General features: G+C 43.9%; 2 protein-coding genes across 4 annotated transcripts; one reads left to right on the plus strand and one right to left on the minus strand.

The window, feature by feature from the left end:
- Positions 1–1433: 1433 nt before the first annotated feature.
- On the minus strand, positions 1434–10971 carry CSTF1 (cleavage stimulation factor subunit 1). Of its 2 annotated transcripts, XM_074887963.1 has the most exons (7): positions 9885–10971; positions 9094–9264; positions 8159–8354; positions 6471–6748; positions 5475–5672; positions 4505–4895; positions 1434–3011 (listed from the first exon to the last, which is right to left on the minus strand). In XM_074887963.1, exons 1-7 carry the CDS (start codon positions 10002–10004, stop codon positions 2752–2754), a joined length of 1614 nt encoding a protein of 537 aa, XP_074744064.1. In that variant the 5' UTR covers positions 10005–10971; the 3' UTR covers positions 1434–2751. The 2 variants fall into 2 exon arrangements, with proteins under 2 accessions (XP_074744064.1, XP_074744065.1); XM_074887964.1 differs by lacking the exon at positions 9094–9264.
- A 223-nt stretch (positions 10972–11194) lies between these two features.
- On the plus strand, positions 11195–17948 carry AURKA (aurora kinase A). 2 transcript variants are annotated; one of them, XM_074887966.1, is made up of 9 exons: positions 11195–11275; positions 11554–11641; positions 12769–13051; positions 13617–13695; positions 14395–14586; positions 15241–15379; positions 15700–15848; positions 16474–16648; positions 17250–17948. In XM_074887966.1, exons 2-9 carry the CDS (start codon positions 11588–11590, stop codon positions 17433–17435), a joined length of 1257 nt encoding a protein of 418 aa, XP_074744067.1. In that variant the 5' UTR covers positions 11195–11275; positions 11554–11587; the 3' UTR covers positions 17436–17948. The 2 variants fall into 2 exon arrangements, with proteins under 2 accessions (XP_074744067.1, XP_074744066.1); XM_074887965.1 differs by lacking the exon at positions 11195–11275 and having other exon boundaries at positions 11504–11641.
- Positions 17949–18295: the final 347 nt, after the last annotated feature.

Below are 18295 nucleotides of genomic sequence, written 5' to 3' on the forward strand. Positions count from 1 at the left end.
AATTATGATGTCTCCAAAGTTGCTTTGCTTTCACGTCAGCATGGCTCGTTGGCCTAACGTGTTAGCTGTGGCATCACCTTGCCATGTTTCTGTGACAGCTTCTTCCGAGGCCAGGCATGCCAGATGGATACAATGGACTCTAGACAGGTGATGGACTTTCGTAAGGTGGTAAATCCTGAGTATGACCGTGCTTCTCTGAGCAGAGCAGCTTGCTGGGGTGTAGCTACCGAGAGGTACAGACTGCAAAACTTGAGAAGAGCAGGCAGCTACACAGGAATTTTAATTGATCAAATACAGCTTCTAGGTGTGAAGCTTCTCTGACTGTAGCAGTAAGCATGATCACATGGAAAATGTTTACTTAGGTACTTCAACTTGCACGGTGAAAAGATGTATTCCCCTTCAGTCAAACACAGATCTAACAGGATGCTACGTGTGTGCACAACCCTGTTCTTCAAGATGCAGCTCTGGCCCCTCGTTACTGTGCTTCCACGCCTGCTTGCTCTGAATGCCGTGTAGCTGCCTTGCCTCCTCTCCTGCTTGTCCCCAATCAACCACCTTCAACTACCAGAGTACCACTGGGATGGTGTAGTACCAAACTAAACTATTTCACTCCAGGGTTGCATTATCTACCTAAATAGGATGAGTTGTTTCTTCCAGCCCTTATTTCTTAAACAGAACCCCCCCCAAACTTCCAGCCTCAAGCAAGATGATATAGTGTGAAAAGAAAGGTAGGTGCCAACGTCAGGATGTTTTTGCGTTAAGAGAATAAAACTATTTCTACACTGCAAGTTAAAAGACCACAGAATTAAGGAAGCTTGAGGCAAAAGCTAGCATACTGTGAACTTATCAACCACAGCAGTAGCTTAATACATAAAACACAGTGTTTTAAAAATACAAGAGTCCAAACACCAGTAGCAAATGTGTTACTTATGGACAGCTTCTTTAACAGAATTGAAAAAACTGTGGCACTCTAAAAAAAAATTGCCACTGCTATCAATTTAGCAGGCTGGCTGTAATAGCAGAGCGAGTACAGCACGCATTAATAACTGTGTGTCAGGACTTCCCTTTTCCCTCCCACCAAGCTCTGGTTCTCCTCATCCCTCCACCAAAACTGCCATCTCATGCCTCCTACGTTTCTAAAATTTTAGAAACTTGAAGGGAGGCAGAGGCAAAGCGAAGAGGATTGCTAAGCCGAAGAAATGTTTTGCATAGCAGTAGCTTCTAAGAGAAAATTAAATTTAATTCTCTAAGTTAAAAAAAAATCCCACATTCTATACTGTAAATCTATAGTTGTATCCAATTCAGATGTAACACAACAAACGAATTCATCAAGATTTAACATGTCCCCAAAGACACAGCCTTCCAATATTGTTAATTTCTCCTTTTGTTATACAGAAAAGAAAACTAATGCATTTCCTTCTTTATATATTAAATAACTTTTTAAAAGGTAATCTTTATTTAAATACAGACAAATCCGGCACCTTCATGAGCCCTTGACAAGACATTTCATCAGTGGTAGCGGAAAGTTAATCCGGCAGTGAGAACAATCTTACATTTAAAAATCCTCATGAAATCAAGTGCTGAATTTCTGACTACAGGAATCCTCCCAAATGTGAAGCCCAAGAGCACTCTATAAGGATGCACAGGCAACTATCTGTAAAAGTAAGTAGTGAGTTTTCAAACTTACAGAAGGTTTAAGCACAGTTTCTTAATGATCTGCACTTCTGTTGAATAGGATGAGGTCTGGGAAACTTGGACTATTAGAGATAACAGGGAGGAGAAATGGTGAGTCTGGATTTTTGAATAATTAAAAAAAATGTAATTCAAGTTCTGTGTAACAGACATAGAATGAAAATTCCTCAATAAAATGAAGCAAAGTGACATTTCTGAGGTACATATATAGAAATTAATATGCACAACAGTTTCTTTGAGAGGATACTAAAGGTCTCTATGGCAAAATTATTATCATTTTCACATGCTGCAGCACTGTCACATTTTACAGTTGCAATGTGGATACTCCTTGAAAATACTATGAATTCACTTTGAGGTCCCACTTAAGATAAATTCAAAAGAAGACAAGATTTCAAGTCTGAGCTTTAATACCAGAACTAGAACACCATATTTCTTGCATTCATCTAAATAGTTTAAAATCCTGTTTCAAATTCTTATGGCACAAGACTGGCTCAGAATTGAAGGTCCACTTGGCCAATTAAAAAAAAAAAAAAAATTCCACCAAAAAACCCCCAGACTAAAAGATACAAAACAGAGCTTTACAAAGAATAAATCAGAACCGAAGGCAGCTTAAGGCTTCATTAAAATATTTGCCAAGTTCTGCTGTTACTTGTGTAATCCATTCTTTAAACAGACTTCAGTGGGATTGCACAGATACAATGCAGAGCAAAACTGGCTCATACTGCCCAGTTTGAGCAAGATACAGTCACATTATCTTTCGCAGGATTTAGAAAGACAGGAGAACAAGTTTAATCCTTCCTGCAAGGATCATTTTATTCTCCCCCCCACACACTCCTTGAGTACAATTAGAGATGACTTACAAAAATTAATGCCACACACACTATTAAAAAAATTAGCGTGGGGCAAAACTTAAGTCTCAGTATTTTGATATTTATCTGCCATGTTTGACAGAATTAAAAACCAGACACAGCACGGCTTTCATCTAGGCATCTGTTGGCAGTACAATCAATACAAGATGATATAACGAATCTGGATAATCGCTGTTTTATAGAGCTGTCCTTAGTCTGTTGTTGACCTTCTGTACCAAAATCTAGCCCTGTAGTCGTCACTGCAGGTCATGAAGCCAGGATTGGTAGGAGAATGGACAATACAACGGACAATGCTGTTGTGCCCAAGAGAAAGAAGATTTCTCCGTTCAGCAGTTCTTGAATCCCAGCAGCAGAGACTGATGGTCCTTTCATCTGGAAGCAGCACATAATCTTCTGTGTGGTTGAAGACAGCTTGTGTCCTGTGTACTTGTCGTCCACTCAAACCAGCTCCTAAATATATGCAGCAAAGTATTAACCCAAATAGGATCAGTTTTAGGAAGTTTCCAAAGACCTAAGAATAAACCTCCCATAAGTATAAATTTCTGCAGTCTACAAAGGAGCCGTATTTTCTCAGTCTACCACTTCCACGTAGGACAGGTGAATAATCTTTTGTAGTTATATACATGACATATTCTAAAATTTCTTAGAGGACAGAAAGATTAACTACTCCAACTATGTCAATCAAGTCCAACCACTCAGTATGAGTCCAATCACTCAACTTTAAGAGCACTTTTGCCTTCTACTTTTTGTATGAGGCTTACAGCTATAACTAAGGGGAAGGACCACAAATACACAGATTCTCATTATCAATGACAATTTGTTTTTAATGTACCTATTACGTGGCACATTATATGACCCACCTTAGCCACACCTTCCCTCCATACCCTTCAAATAAAATGTGTTTCATACGTAGACATTTACTTTGCGATGCACACACCTGCACATTACCTGATACTTTGGAGAAGTTTACCAGGGAGGTGCTGCACCCTGCTGGTTGAGAGCAAAATAGAGCTAGCGTACAAAAAAGGAACTTGCACATCCCCAGAGCTGATATACAAAATTTTCAACATCCTCTCCTCTTTCATACTATGACTCCTAATGCTTAAGCACATTACTGCTTGACCTAAAAGCTTCCCCTGTCACATGGCTGCTATCAAATGCAAAGCTTTTACATCCTTCACCATTTCTTAAGCCCCGCTGAGATCACAGCATGGTATTGTCTGCATGCTCCAAATAGGACTACCTTGCACACAATTGCATCCTTGGAAAAAAAATTAGAAAAAAAAAAAAGAAACAAACCAGCTGTAGCTATTTTTCAGACTACTGCCATATGCCAGTAGAGACATCTTTTGCACAAGAGTCTAATCATTAAAACAACTGCCCCAAAGTAGGTTCAATTCCCCCTGTCTGGGCAGGTACTCTGCAGGAACGCAGCTGACTCTAGCCAGAAACAGATTAGGTGTTAGCTTTGACCTTTCAGTTTAAACTGTGCCCCTAGTCTAGCAATAAAAGTCACAAAATCAAAATGATCACCAGCAAGAAAAGCGATGATGCTATTTTAGTAATTACTGTTTCTAAACACTAAAGATAAACTAGAGCCTCTGCACAGATGTCCTAGTCCTTAGGGCAGTGTTCCTTTTTACTTTTCCCTAATTTAGTGGTAACTTTACTCCAAAGCAATGGAGTAATCATGTCAGAAAAGTCTCCAAAAATCTACTCTGACTGAATACGTTTACACTGGCTGACATACAAGAATCACAGCTTTTCTTCTGGAATTAGTCTACATTGAGTGTCTTCAATAATTTGGGGGAATTTATCCTCAAAGCAGCAGTCGCCCATTGCCTTTAAGAATTACTGTTCTTTTGACAATATTACCACCCCTGCTGTGGTTCAGTACCTGCAAAAGGTACTGAAAGGTACTTGGAAGGTCACCTGCCACATACCTGTGTATTTGACCAGTGTTCGACCAGTGGAGATCTCCCATAGTTTAGCCACAGAGTCTTTTCCACTTGACAAGATATACTTTGAATTTTTGGAAAAAATAGCAGAACAGACTTCAGCTCCATCATGTGCCTTCTCAAAAGTAGTGATACAGCGATTTGAAACACCATCCCACAGTTTGATGCATCCATCCTTACTTCCTGTTACATACATGTTTGCACTTGCGTTGTAATTTACTGAACATATAGCATCAGTGTGCTGATCTTGAGGATTGCAAGACACAAAACACTGGAAAGTATTGATATCATACAGTCGTAAAGTAGGGTGCTGGGTACCAACAAGTATGAAATCTCCAGAAGGGTGAAAAGAAATTGAGCGCAACATCTCTGCTTCCTGTTTGATCAAAAATACATAATTGGTGTAAGGAGAAAAAAAAATAAAATCTGAAATGCAAGTGTCAATTCTGGTGGCATTAAAGTGCGAAAAAACTAGTTAAATTATCAGTTAGCACAATGTTCTGTTTTTGCAAAATAGAAAATGCTTCCTACAGGATTAAAATGACAGGCTACCTTTAAATGTATTGTAGTTTTTGTCCTAAAGCAGCCTGCAGTGCCCACTCATTTTTGGGATATCACACAGAAGTGACAGGAGGCTTTGTCAGCCAGTCACACACCCCAAAGCCCACCATCACATAATGCCACCCTCTCCTCAAAACCAAAGATAATATAATTGACTTCAAAGTTACTCATATTAGATTTGGTCTAGATTAACAAAAAGCAGACAGGCACCAGATTTAAAGAATATAGGTATCCATTATGCACAAATTCTTAATACGTAGTTACCTTAATGTCTGCAAATTTTGTAGCTGCATACTCCTACATACACCTAACCACTCATCACAACTCAGCTCACTGGTACCTCAGTACTTATACATTCAAGCTTTGGTTGCTCTGAACTGGTATTGTATCTAACCTGTATATATTTGAAGGCTCTTTTGGCAGAAGGTTTTGAATAATCAAACAATTTAAGTGTGTAGTCCCTTGAACCAGATGCTAGGATCTGTTCTGTTGGATGAAAAGCTAAACATGTAACTTCATCCACGTGATCATAGAGAGTCCGAATAACAGGGTGATTTTCCATGTTTTGCTGTGCTGTCTCATTCATCATGACCTACAAAGAACATTCAACAAGTTAGAGTGTTAGAAACCAGAATGTGCTTTTGACAGGAAAAGTAGGTTTTATGCTTGCCAGAGTGGCCAAATAACAGCTATGTTTCTGACACGACTAGGCACATAATCACTATTATCTTAATTATTTGAAGGCCCACTATATATTGTTATAAGATCCCTGTATCTTTACAAAGGTCAACTGACTTGCTCAAGGACAAACGAGTTTCAGTAGCAGAGAACTGGTGCAAGGAAACATATCACCTTCATAAACAGTCCAAACCAAAAGACTGTATTGCCGTAAGGCTTAAAGGAAGTTGTACCAATTGCAACTTTTACTCACGCAGGATACTGCTGAGAATTTGGTGTGCACTCTGTGCAAAAAAAAAAAAATCCCACTTCTAAATTGCTACCTGATAACTGTATTGGAGAAAAAAATGAAGCAAATAAATATGGATTCTGTGAGACAGTTCTGAAACACACAGCCACTGGAGGCTGTAGAAGCCAGAAGTGTGAGTTCAAAAATGAACTGTGTTCATATAATATAGCAATTATCAGCAACTACTTGAAGCAATTTCTGGCTCAATTCTCTAGGCTGCTGCCAGAAGTTACACAGGTATACTTGCCCTATTTCTTCTTCCTTTTCTTCAGGGGTACTTTATGAGCCGCTGTTGGAGTAGGAAATACGGTGAGACAGATATTTAGTCCAACCCACTGGGCCAGCCACAAGGCACAGACATGGCATGAAACTGACAGCACCTCAAGAATTCACAAAGTGGTTACGATTCAAGTCATATTTTACCTCAATAGGCATAGCACTTTTGGCCAACATTCTCTCTGTATCAAGAATTTTTATTGAGGCATCAGCAGATCCTGTAGCTATTAACTGTCCATCTCTGCTATATGTAGCTACACGACACGGTCCTTTATGAGATGTGACATAACAAGTCTCATATTCAGAAGCCTCAGGAGACATGGTCTGTACATCTGCATCAAATTCCAAGTCAATTCCTGTGCCTGGAGCTACCGTATCTGACCGTCCAATTGCATATTGAACAGCACTGTCATCATTCTCCATTCCTGAAAAGAGAGAAGTTGATGCACTTAAACCAGGTTAACCTTCTCCTTAGACAGGTAGACTGTGGCCAGATCTATGCTACAGACTTCTGGACCAGCTATGAGTCAGGTGTTGAGAGGCATGAGAGGCAGCCCCTGTTGAACAAAGCTAAGCTAGCAGAACAGATTTAGTTATACAGCAGTAATTCTCGTGAGAAATGAGAGATACTTTGGCTACACTAGAGCAGAACTGTGGAAATACAACCAGCAAATATCATAGAACGTTAAGTGCTGATAAATGCACTGACAATCAGTTACTGAAGCTATCGACAGGCCTCTAAGTCAGCTTTTCACAGAGGGAGAAACAAGGCCCAACACTATTACATGAGATTTAACTGAAGCGTTTACTGGTTCTTTTCCTTTCTGTTTTATTGCACTGAAGGAAAAAAACCTACTTCACAAACAACTATCCCAGCATTGCAAATTAAAATTTTCACTCCTCTTCACACCCACTCTGCAGATTTTGATTTATATATTTTTTTTTTATTTCCAGGATGCATCTACAGAACAAAGACAGTTCAGCACTGGAAGCGGTAACAGGGCAGACACAAGAATTTTTCAGCTATGTGCCCAACGGTGATCATCAACCGATCAAACACAATCGAGAAGTTTTTGTTGCTTTCATCTACAAATTACAAGTCTAGCATTCTTATTTCAAACAGACACAAGGCTTCACATATTTATACCCTTGGAACTCAACTAGTTCAGGCAGCAGAACCAGTTCAGTTACAATATAGAGAAGACATGATGTTACAGCTAGACCTCTTCCAGTAACTTAGTCAGCTTGTTTCAACAGCAGCTCAGGTATTCTGACTACATCCTGCGGCACAGATATACTTTCAGAGAGAAAGATACACAGAGAGAATATGCAATACCTTTGCTGAGACCCTACGCTGTGAAGCTTATTTTCTTGACACTGATATATAAAGGCTAGCAAAGATTGCCAATGGAAGGGCTTGGATTGCTCCCTTTCCAATCTGTCAAGAAGAATCATATAGAAATATTTCCAAAGTTGGCAGAAAACTGTGTAGGTCAATTTCCTATTACGTCTGTGGACTCAGTGATCCCATTTACTGGAGCGTATTTTTAGAAGGTTGCCAGTCACCCAGGACCCTGAGCAGGTATTCTTATGTGTTACAGAAATTCAAACAGATTTTGACAACACTCAGCGATCTGTTTTGCTTTTAATACATACTAAAGGATGAAACGCAGAGCTAGAATGCCCTTCAAGAAAATATACAAAGTTATGCTATTACTAGACATAACCTTTGCATAAAAGATGTCTTTTCAGTAACGCTAACCTCTTAATTCACAAGGATTTAAATCAGGGATTTAGAAACTGGATTTTTATGGTAGCTTTTTATTCCAGCTTACCTAATTTAATTAGGTGCAGCAGTTGTTCAGATGGTGCACAGACTGATTGTGGTTTTATCTCATTTATCAAGCCATTGGCAATATTTATATATCCATCATATAGCAGCTGACTAATTATCAGTTTATAAAGTTGCTGACGGTCTTTCAAACTGACTTTTGTTCTATACATTGTGAGCAAGGAATGCCTTGGAGGGGCCTGAAATAAATAAAGAAAAAAAAAAATCAAATACAAGAGAGTTGCATGAAACAACCACAACCTTTAAATAAAGCACATCCAGCTGAATTTCAGTGCAGACACCAAATACCACCATATTTTAGGTAAGAATCAGACACATAAAAATGAAAGACAAAAAAAAAACAGAAGGAAAAACCTGTTGCACTTGTTTGCTGTAGAAATGAAAATCTCGCCAATAAACACAACACAAACTGTATTAAGGAGCAATAGAGAAGACAGCAATAATGCGGCATTAGTTAGCAAAATGATTCTGTCAGTATGTCTCGCTCAGCCTCGCTAGCGCCGGCGGACCCGGGCACTCGGCAGGCGATTACGGTGGAAGGTGCAGGGCAGTCAGACGGCTGGGCAGCCTCACACAGCTCCGACCAGCTCCCTCCCTTCCAGCCCGGCAGAGCGCATCCTCCCCGCACCTCCTCCCGGCCGGCAGACGCCGGTCACCCGCCCCTACACCCCCTCCCAGCCCCGGGCTGCAAGCCCGGTAACCGAGTCTGGGGACCAATAACCGGGCAGGGAGGGGGCGTGGGGGAAAGGGACTGAATGAGGGCGGGGAGTGCTTAGCCGGAGCACAGCGGCCACAGAACGCGGGCCTCCAGCGGCAAGGGGGGCCAGGCAGCTTCGGGCGGGCGCTGCGGAGGGCGAGACCCGGTCCCGGCAGCGGAGCCGAACGCGAGGGACAGCGCGGAGCGGCCCCGGTACCTACCGACCCTTCCTTCTGCCTCCCTCGCTCTCCCCCTAAAATGGCGACCGGAGCCCTGAGCGCATCGATTGGCGGCGGCGGCAGGGGAGGAGGCGGCGGCGGCGGCCGGGACCGAAGAATGCTCCTCCGCGAAGGCTGCTGCATCGAGCGCCCGCAAATCGATTGGAGGCGACTCTTGAAGGAGAGAATTGCAGCATCACATGACCGTGACACCTCGCGCGCGCGCCCGGGCACTGGCAGGTCCCGCTGTGTCACGTGACTGGTGACGCGCCGAGGGAGCCCCGCGCGGCGGGAGGGGCGGGGGCGGGGGGGGAGCGCCGGGCCGGGCCGGGCGGAGCGGGCAGGCACGGCCACCGCCGCGGCGTCCGGGGGGCCCTCTCCCCCTTCCCCTGTCCGGGGAGACCGAGGCCGAGGCCGGCAGAGCCGCGCTCAGGGCGGGCTGTGGGCGGCAGGCCCCGCTGGCCGGGCAGCCCGGGGAGCGGCGGGGGGGCCGGCTCCTAAGGGGAGGGTGGCCGATGGCGGGAGGTGGGGGCCGGGGTTCTTTAGTGTCCCAGCTGCAAAGCTCCGGAACGCCCCTTCCGCTGAGACACCGGGATCCCCAGTCACGGGGACGTGAACGGGCTGTGAAATAACAAGTTGCTGGCACTGCTGCTCAGCGCCGCAGGCCTGCCCGGCGATTTCAGCCGCTCGGGCAGCACTGTCGCAAGCACCCACACTGCCACACTGCACGGTCTCTCAGCTGGCTGAGAGCCTGTCCCAAGAGCACACCACCCCCCTCCCAAAGTCCTACTCACGTCAGCCTCAAGAAACGGCAGTCGAAGTGGACGCGGGTCAAGGAGGGGGGATGCCATGCTACCCATGCCCCGTGGCAGCTGACGTCTATCACATGCTGCAGCGACACGACGACCTGACATCTTCTTTTTACCTATCCTGTACCACTTGTAAACACCAACACACACACCAGGGTCGCCTTCGCACTTGTTTTCAGCACCGCAGAGACAGTTAAAAGTTGCCTTCAATCACAGTTCTCCAAAGGCCCGAAGTACTGAACCTAGTTTTGGCTGCCGCTTATCACTCAGCGGCCGAGGTCCCCTCACAGGCGTGAGCAGGACCACGCAGGCAGCCGGCAACCGAGATGGCACAGCAGCCTCACGCTCCTTTTACGCTGCTACTCACAAACTGCACTCACTGATTGTCCACTGCCAGCGTTGTCCCGCTGCCGCTCAGCGTCTCCTCGAGAACCTGTGCGGTTTTGGAAGCTGCCACGGGCTGCGGGCCACGGCCGGCGTGACGCGAGGGGTCCGCGGGCTGGCGAAGGTACCTCAGGCCAGGCGTCCCCCGGCACGCTGCGCTGTGCCAAGGCAGGCGTCCCCTTCGCACTTGTCCTCAAGAGCCGACGGCACGTGGAGCGCTGCCCTGGGCCACACGTCCAGGCGAACGCGAGGCAGAGGCCTGCTTCACCCCTCCGCCCGTCCTCCCGCTCCGCGGGGCTGCGAGCTGCCACCCGGGGCACCTACCTCGCCGGTTGGACACAATGGCCCCCGGACCCACTCGCGCTCGGCTCCACGCGAGGTGGCAGCACCGCCTCTCCCTCGGCCCGGGTCGGCGGGTGGTGTGTGGAGGAGAGGGAAGCGGCTGGTGCCTCGCAGGATGCGGGACTAACCTGACGCCCTTCCCCCCGCCGGCGGCGGCACGCTCCCAGGCCTCGGTGGCTGCGCGGCAGGGATGGGAGTTGTAGCGTTGCCACAGGTGGGTGGTCTGGGCGTACGCGGTTTGCGTAACGGAAGACCCGGCCAGGCAGAGACTTTGCGGAGAAAAGTGTGTAAGCGGGGCGCCGATCCACGCAGTTGGAGTACGGAAGGAGCCAGCGGCGGAGGGACGGTACGTAAAATACGCATGTAGCGCAAACACCGCCCTCAGGGCGGGCGGGTTGGACCTACTCGGGATACGCAGCAGGCCGCCGTTGCGCATGCGCCCCAGAGGCTGGCGGCGACGAGGCTCGGCCTCGCAACGAGCGGAGCGTGCGGAGAGCCAATCGGCGGGCGGGACGGGTGAGAAGGAGCCAATCAGCGGGCGCGGACGGCGGGAGAGGGGCCAATGGCGAGCGGCGGTAGTTTAAAGGGGATTTAAGGGAGGCGGTTTGAATTCAAACAGCCGCGGCAGCCGGAGGGAGCGGAGGCTGGGGGTGAGTGGGTGGCGGAGGGGCGCGGGTAGGGCCGCGGTACGGGGGACCGTGCCCGCCGGAGGTGCTGGCAGAGACAGGGACGGGCCCGGCCGGGGCGAGGCTGGCGGTTGCGGGGTAGGGCCGTGAGGCGGTGAGCTGCGGCGGGACGGCAGGCCAGGCCGTTCCGGGCCCTGCCTCGGGGCCTTCCGGGGTGGGTGGCGGGGAGCGTCGTAGAGAAGAGATCCAAGACATAGTGTTTTCTGTGGAACTGACCCCTGTTTGCTACGTATCGTCTGCAGATTAAGCTATATGTAGCTGTTCTTTTCGGGCACTATGGACAAGAATATGAAAGAGAACCATTCTGGATATCCCAGTCGTGCTACAAAGGTAAAGGACTTACTAAGTTGGTGGGTGCGTTTCTCCTGATCACGCAAGAGCTACAGGTTTCAAACTGTCTGTGGTAACGATTAAATGTACTAAAGAGCAAAAAGGGGAAAAACTGTCGTGAAACAATGTTTTCCACGTGCAGGAAATAACTGCCAATTTAGTCTTTCAGGAGCTTTCTGTTGGAGAGAACAGTGCCTGGGCCTGGCTTTTTTTTGTTGTATGTCATACCCGAATTGGGAAATCCTCCTCATATGTTAAGTATAATATAAGATCCCTTAAAAAGAGAACAAATGTGTGTAGTCAACTTATTCCAGATATGGCTTCCAAAAGCAAGCAGTGTGTTAATGTCACTATTGAAATGCTCGTGCAGTGGTACTCAAGATCACCCTGGATACATATTTTTTTCTATATAGAAACACAGGCACTTTCTCACTATTTTGACTTAAAACCAAATAGGTCCTGGTAAGGTTTCAGAATAGCCTAAGCAAAGATTCTTTTTAATCAAGCTGTCAATATGTTATTTTTAGTGAACTGAACCAGGAGACTAAATAATACCTAGGGGAAGGAAAAAAGTACAGATTGTTGCATAGGTATCATTAGAGGGTCAAAAATGTGAGAAGTTAATCTTCAGCATTTGAATTTAACTGTAGTGAAGTAGCCTAGAACAACAAAGAATTTCTTAAAATATAAGCCTAAACTACCTTCCCGTACTGGAAGCAAAAGATTAAAAGCAGATAGCTGAACCTTTCTAAATAACCTTGCTTTGTTCTGCTGAACTCTGGTTGCAGTGCAAGGTATATTGAGATGAACAGCATTAAAGGAAGCAATGACTCAAAGCAGTGTATGTTTTTATAGTAAGGATCTGCTGTCCTAATACCTTTGATGTTCTTCAAGATGTGTATGGAAAAGTTCTTCTGCTAGCTGTAAATAAACATGCTGCTGAAGAAAACTGGTAACTTTTTGTCAGTGTAGAAATTTACAAATGTTTTATGAATAAAAACATAAGATAGGACTACCCTAACATCTCCTGTTAATGTGCTTTGTGTTTTTTCCTGCTCTACTGAATGGGGCCAGAAAGGTTATAGTATGCTATTCTACAAGTAATATGTAATCTTTTCTTTTTGAAGGTTGCTAATCCCATTGGGGATGGCCCGAAACGTGTCCCTGTGTCTCAGCATTCTGCCCAGAGCCGGTTACTGAACAGTGGAGTTCAAGCACAACGTGTTCTGTGTTCTTCAAACTCTGCCCAGCGAGTTCCTGTGCAATCACAAAAACCTGTACTGTCAAACCAAAAACTGTCTAATAACCAGACAACGCAGCAGCCCCGGCCAAAATTTTTGGTCCAAGCGACTGCTAGGCCTCAAGTTCCAAGCAAGAACAATGAAAAACCTCAACAGGCTCCAGTACCTGGTAATTCTGAAGATGATGTACATGTATTTATACACTTGTGATGCTTCTGTTCTATGGAGCAGAGTGCAGTGCGTAAAACCTGATGGTGGTGTGGGGACAGCCTTGGAGGGAAGTACTTGGTTGTGCTCTGAAACAGAATAGCAGCACATGCTTCAGCTTTGCTGTTACTGCACTATCCTTGTTGTCAGGATTACCCATTTAGAGCCCTTACAGGTGTTTAAAAATTTCCAGATGCTCACTAGTCAGCTGTGAGTTAATGTAATTGGCACTCATACATCACAGTTTTTCCAGTATTCATGTTAATCTCATACACAAGAATACAGTGGTTTTGGGGGGAAGCTTAATGGTTGTTTTGATTTTCAGGAGCTTTTAAAATTACGTTTTGATAGCACTGATAACTGCTATGCTGCTTTGCCAATAATAAGTTATGCTAGGTTGTTTAAAATGTCAAATGTATTGAGAACTGTTTCAGATACTGCACAGAGGTTAGATTTGCTCCCATGTGAATTTTTGCATTGTGTTCATGGGTCTGGTTCATAAAGTTGATCTACTTCTCTATACATAGCAAAAAATTCTGAAGCAGAAAGCACCTCTAAACAGAAAAATGAAGAGACTGCTAAAAAGAAAAATGAAGAGACTAAAAAGTAAGTTTTAAGCTTAAGTTGTTCTAGCTGACTTTGTTGGATTAGGCTTACTTCTAGGACTTCATGCTGCAACTAAGTTGCAGCTAAGCTGAAGGCTACTTCAGTCCCTTGGTTTTGGAGACCAGGGGCCCTACACTTCAGAGACAACATATGAAACTCTAGGAAAGCTTACTTTGACCTGGTAATTCTCAGGAACAAGGACTTCCTGTAATCTAAAGAAAATTTTTTGGCTAAATGAGTAATAGCTCTTCCCATGAGAGAACAGCGATAGCCACTGCTCCGATACCAAGATGAACGCTTGAAAACAAAGCCTCCCTCACACATGCAAGAGACTGGAGTTTAAAGATGAAGTTAGATTTGTAGTATGGCTACCTTAAACCGTTCTGACACGCACTAGTAATATGTCTGTGTTAAGTGCATTGAAATGAGCCTGGCTTGGTATACATAGCCTTGATTTTGTAGTAGTGTGGTTGATGTCAGTGTCTCTGTGCATAAGTTTTTAGAAAGGAAGAATGTAGCTTTCAGAACTTTCTTTTGAAAAGCCTCAATACCTATTTTATCCTCTTGGTGTTCTCTTAAAGACTAAAAATTAGTTCAGATCACTAAGTACCTATTGAACAGGAAAATTATAGATTGTAAACCTAGGAGTCAAAGCCCACACAAGTATTTGCTTTTGTAACTTTCTCTTTCCTTTTGCAGAAGGCAATGGTCTCTTGATGATTTTGAAATTGGTCGTCCTCTGGGGAAAGGAAAATTTGGAAATGTGTACCTGGCACGTGAGAAGCAGAGTAAATTTATTCTTGCACTGAAAGTGCTCTTTAAAACACAACTTGAGGAAGCTGGTGTAGAACATCAACTACGAAGAGAAGTTGAAATACAGTCTCACCTTAGGTAAAGTTTAGTGACCAGTTACACTTTGCTTTGCTCGTGTTCAGATAAACAGAGTGACCTTGTTCATGATAACATACCCTGTTGAAGAGGAGTTTCTTTTTAAACACAACACCTTGAAATTGCTAGGTAGGATTCTTGCCTTTCTGCACCAAGATTTACCTTTGTCTACCTTGCAATGAAGTAACATCTGGTAACAAATATTCCTATTACTAAAAAAAACCCCCTTGTCTGCTGCTTGGATTTACGTGGGTAACTGCAATTTCTCAAGTCTGAGCTTGTTTCTGGTATTATGCTTCCTTGAAAATAAGCCCAACTTGCTGAAGAAATTGGTTTTCACAGAGAGCGTTTGAAGTGTTTAAGCTTAAATTCCAAGACTCGTAGGAACTGGCACCTTTGGTAATTACTCTTCCAGCTGCTGTAGAAAGGTATGTTCAAGAAGATAAGAATTGGCCAAAGTCTTAGCTAGTTGCTGCTTTGATAAACATCATCTGTCCACTATGAAGTGCTCTTAATGGAAATGTTGTGAATGCTGAAGGAATGCTTACAAGATGTTGAAGTTCCTATGCTTGCCTTGAAAGGGGGGAGGAAGTAACAGGGAATTAAAGTTTCATGGACAAATACCTTATTCAGAAGAATATTTAAATCCTTTTGCAGGCACCCCAACATTCTCAGATTATATGGCTACTTCCACGATGTTACAAGAGTCTACCTTATTCTAGAGTATGCACCTCGTGGAGAAGTCTACAAAGAACTTCAGAAGCTCACCAAGTTTGATGAGCAAAGAACTGCTACTGTAGGTTGTTCTACCTTATACATTACTTGTTCTTCATATCTGGAACATGAGCAGCATAAAGCTAGCTCTTCAGATAAAAGTTCTGTATTCTGTTGTGTGAAAACAAGATTCCTTAGATGCTACTATGTTCAGCATTGCTTAATATTGCAAGTGCTTTGTCACTTCAGACAGAGCCTGTATTGACAGACTTCAATGGACTGAGGAATAATTACTCTAACTTAAAACTACTAATTATGCCTAGAAAAGCCTATACTGTAGCCAGATAAGCTAAAGCAACAATGTCTTTATACTTTAAAGATTTGTTTTCCTTCTAAATACAGTACATCACAGAACTAGCAGATGCCCTATCATACTGTCATTCAAAGAGTGTGATTCACCGAGACATCAAGCCAGAAAACTTGCTGCTTGGCTCAAATGGAGAATTAAAAATTGCTGACTTTGGATGGTCTGTGCATGCTCCATCTTCTAGGTGAGAATGCAAGATGTATCTTATGCAGTGAAATACTTCTGTAGTGAAAATGTTGGCTTCCTTGTCACAGTTATAGTTATGGAATGGAGGTAAATGTGAACTTCCTAAAATACTGGGAAAAAATCCTTTAAGAACTGGGCCACTGCAGCAAGGGGCTATAATAGTCAGCTGGTGTAGCAGAGAGGGAGTGTTATCCTATTTTTTCAACTTGTACAGTTCAAAACTTGCTGAACCTGAAATAAGTGAAGAAGGTTGGTGCACTGTTGCAGGGTTATAGTGGTCCCTAAGATGACAGACCAGCACTTGTGTTCAGACATCACACTAACAATATACTTAAGACTTTTCCTCAATTAGTCTCAATCACACCTGACAGAAGACTGTATTTGATCTAGCAAGTGGGATGAAAAAAGGAAGGATAAGACTGAATGCAGTGACTGAGATACTTTAAAGCACAAATAGATTTACTGCTGGCACTTCTTTACCAGGTATTCTGGTGGTGCTGACTCTGTCCAGGGTAGACTCCACCAAGGTACAGATGATTGCCAGCATTAGCTTCTGTCTGGCTCTTGGAATCGATCTTGTAATTGCCATAATCAGTAAATGATTAACTTGGTCTTTTCTTCAGGAGAACAACTCTCTGTGGGACACTTGACTATCTGCCTCCTGAAATGATTGAGGGAAGAACACATGATGAAAAAGTGGATATTTGGAGCCTGGGAGTTCTGTGCTATGAATTCCTTGTAGGGAAACCACCTTTTGAAGCGGCAACATACCAGGAAACCTACAGAGCTATTTCCAGGGTATGTGCCAACACTTATTTGGACTAGCTGAATTGTGCTGCCTTTCAGTTCTGTTGTGTTACTGAAGCTTCATAAACGGTCATTTTGAAGAAGGGCATGTATTGGAACTAGAACTGTAGCAAGACATAATGATATGTATAAAACTAGATCCCTAAAACTGTCTTCAGTCATTCAGTAGCATTCTTGCCTTACTTCCTTGGGTCTACCCTGTTTCTGCCTGCATCTGAACTACCTCTTTCATAAAGCAACTAATCTCTGCATCTTTCCTTTTCTCATTTATAAAATGTTAAATATTCAGGGTGTTACTAAAAACATATAAGCTTAACTTTTCCTGCTGCATATCCTAGAAAGGTTCCAGCAAACTAATCTTGTTTGAAGTACATTGAAAAATACACTAGCTTAACTTCTATAAGCAGTGTGAACCTTGTTCAGGATTGTGATGAAATTCCTTATCTCATCTCAATAGGCGTAAGTTGCATAGCCCACAAGGCTGACACAGCTTTCCTTTCTAGATCTACCTTGGAGGGTGGAGCCCTTTGTCTTTCTAGTTCAGTTATTGCCAAAGAACTTTTGCATCATTAGTGCCTTTCTTTTTCCTTAGGTGGAATTCAGGTTTCCTCCATTTGTAACAGAAGGTGCGAGGGATTTAATTTCAAAGCTTCTGAAGCATAACCCATTCCATCGATTGCCCCTGAAGGATGTCCTTCTTCATCCCTGGATTACAGCAAATTCTACAAAGATGCCCAACAGCAGAAAGAGTGATGCTGCTGCCCCATCCAGAACATAGTCTTAGCAGGGTAACCTCGTGGGATCAACAAGAGGAGTCTCGTACTGTGACTACTGTAATGCTTACAATAGAAAAGGCAGTTCTTGGAATCTGATGGCAATTAGAATGCAAATCTTTGGGTTGGCTGTCTTCTTAAACTCTAATTGCAATGTAAAATTATTGGCCTTTTTAGCTGGAAGTTGTGAAATATTTCATATACTTGAAATCCAGTTACATGTGGGCCAGGTTTGACCTAAGTATTAAGCTGTTCAAGGCTCTTATGTGGTCTGTCCAGGTAATGGTTTGTTCCAACAAGAGGAAGCTGTTGTTCTAGCGTATTGAGCAGTGCAATATCCTGGAGATACCCGCCTCTGAACTGACTGGGCTGCTAAGGGTATCATAACTGTGGTGTAATCAAACTGAGGGAGGTGAATTTCTCTTAAGTGTCCTAAAAATGATGTGTGCATTTTTGTCTCAATTTTGTCTTAAATGTGAGCATCTACTTTTCAAATAAAAATGTTATATACTGCTCCCAGCATGGTGATGTTCCTTATGGCATTATCACTTTCCCAGGCTGTCTCTAACTGCTTGTCTTTACCATTGCTACAGCTTGACTCCTTGTCTATGATCACTAAAAAACTTACTTCCCACCTATCTTGAAGGAAGCTGGTATAAATTCTTGCTCAAAGTGCTGGTACCACAACATAGGTGTTGTCACTTACTATTCTACAATTGCAGCACAGGTTTACAAGGTAAGTGCCAACTGTTTTGCCACCTACCTTGTGGGTTTTCTACAACCACTGAAACTGAGGCCTGCTGCTTCCTTTTTTTAACGCAGTTATTCAAAGACAACATGGTTTGAAAGCACTTCTATGAGAAAG

Source organism: Strix uralensis, chromosome 18 (genome assembly GCF_047716275.1).
Source record: "Strix uralensis isolate ZFMK-TIS-50842 chromosome 18, bStrUra1, whole genome shotgun sequence".
Classification (NCBI taxonomy): Eukaryota; Metazoa; Chordata; class Aves; order Strigiformes; family Strigidae; genus Strix; species Strix uralensis.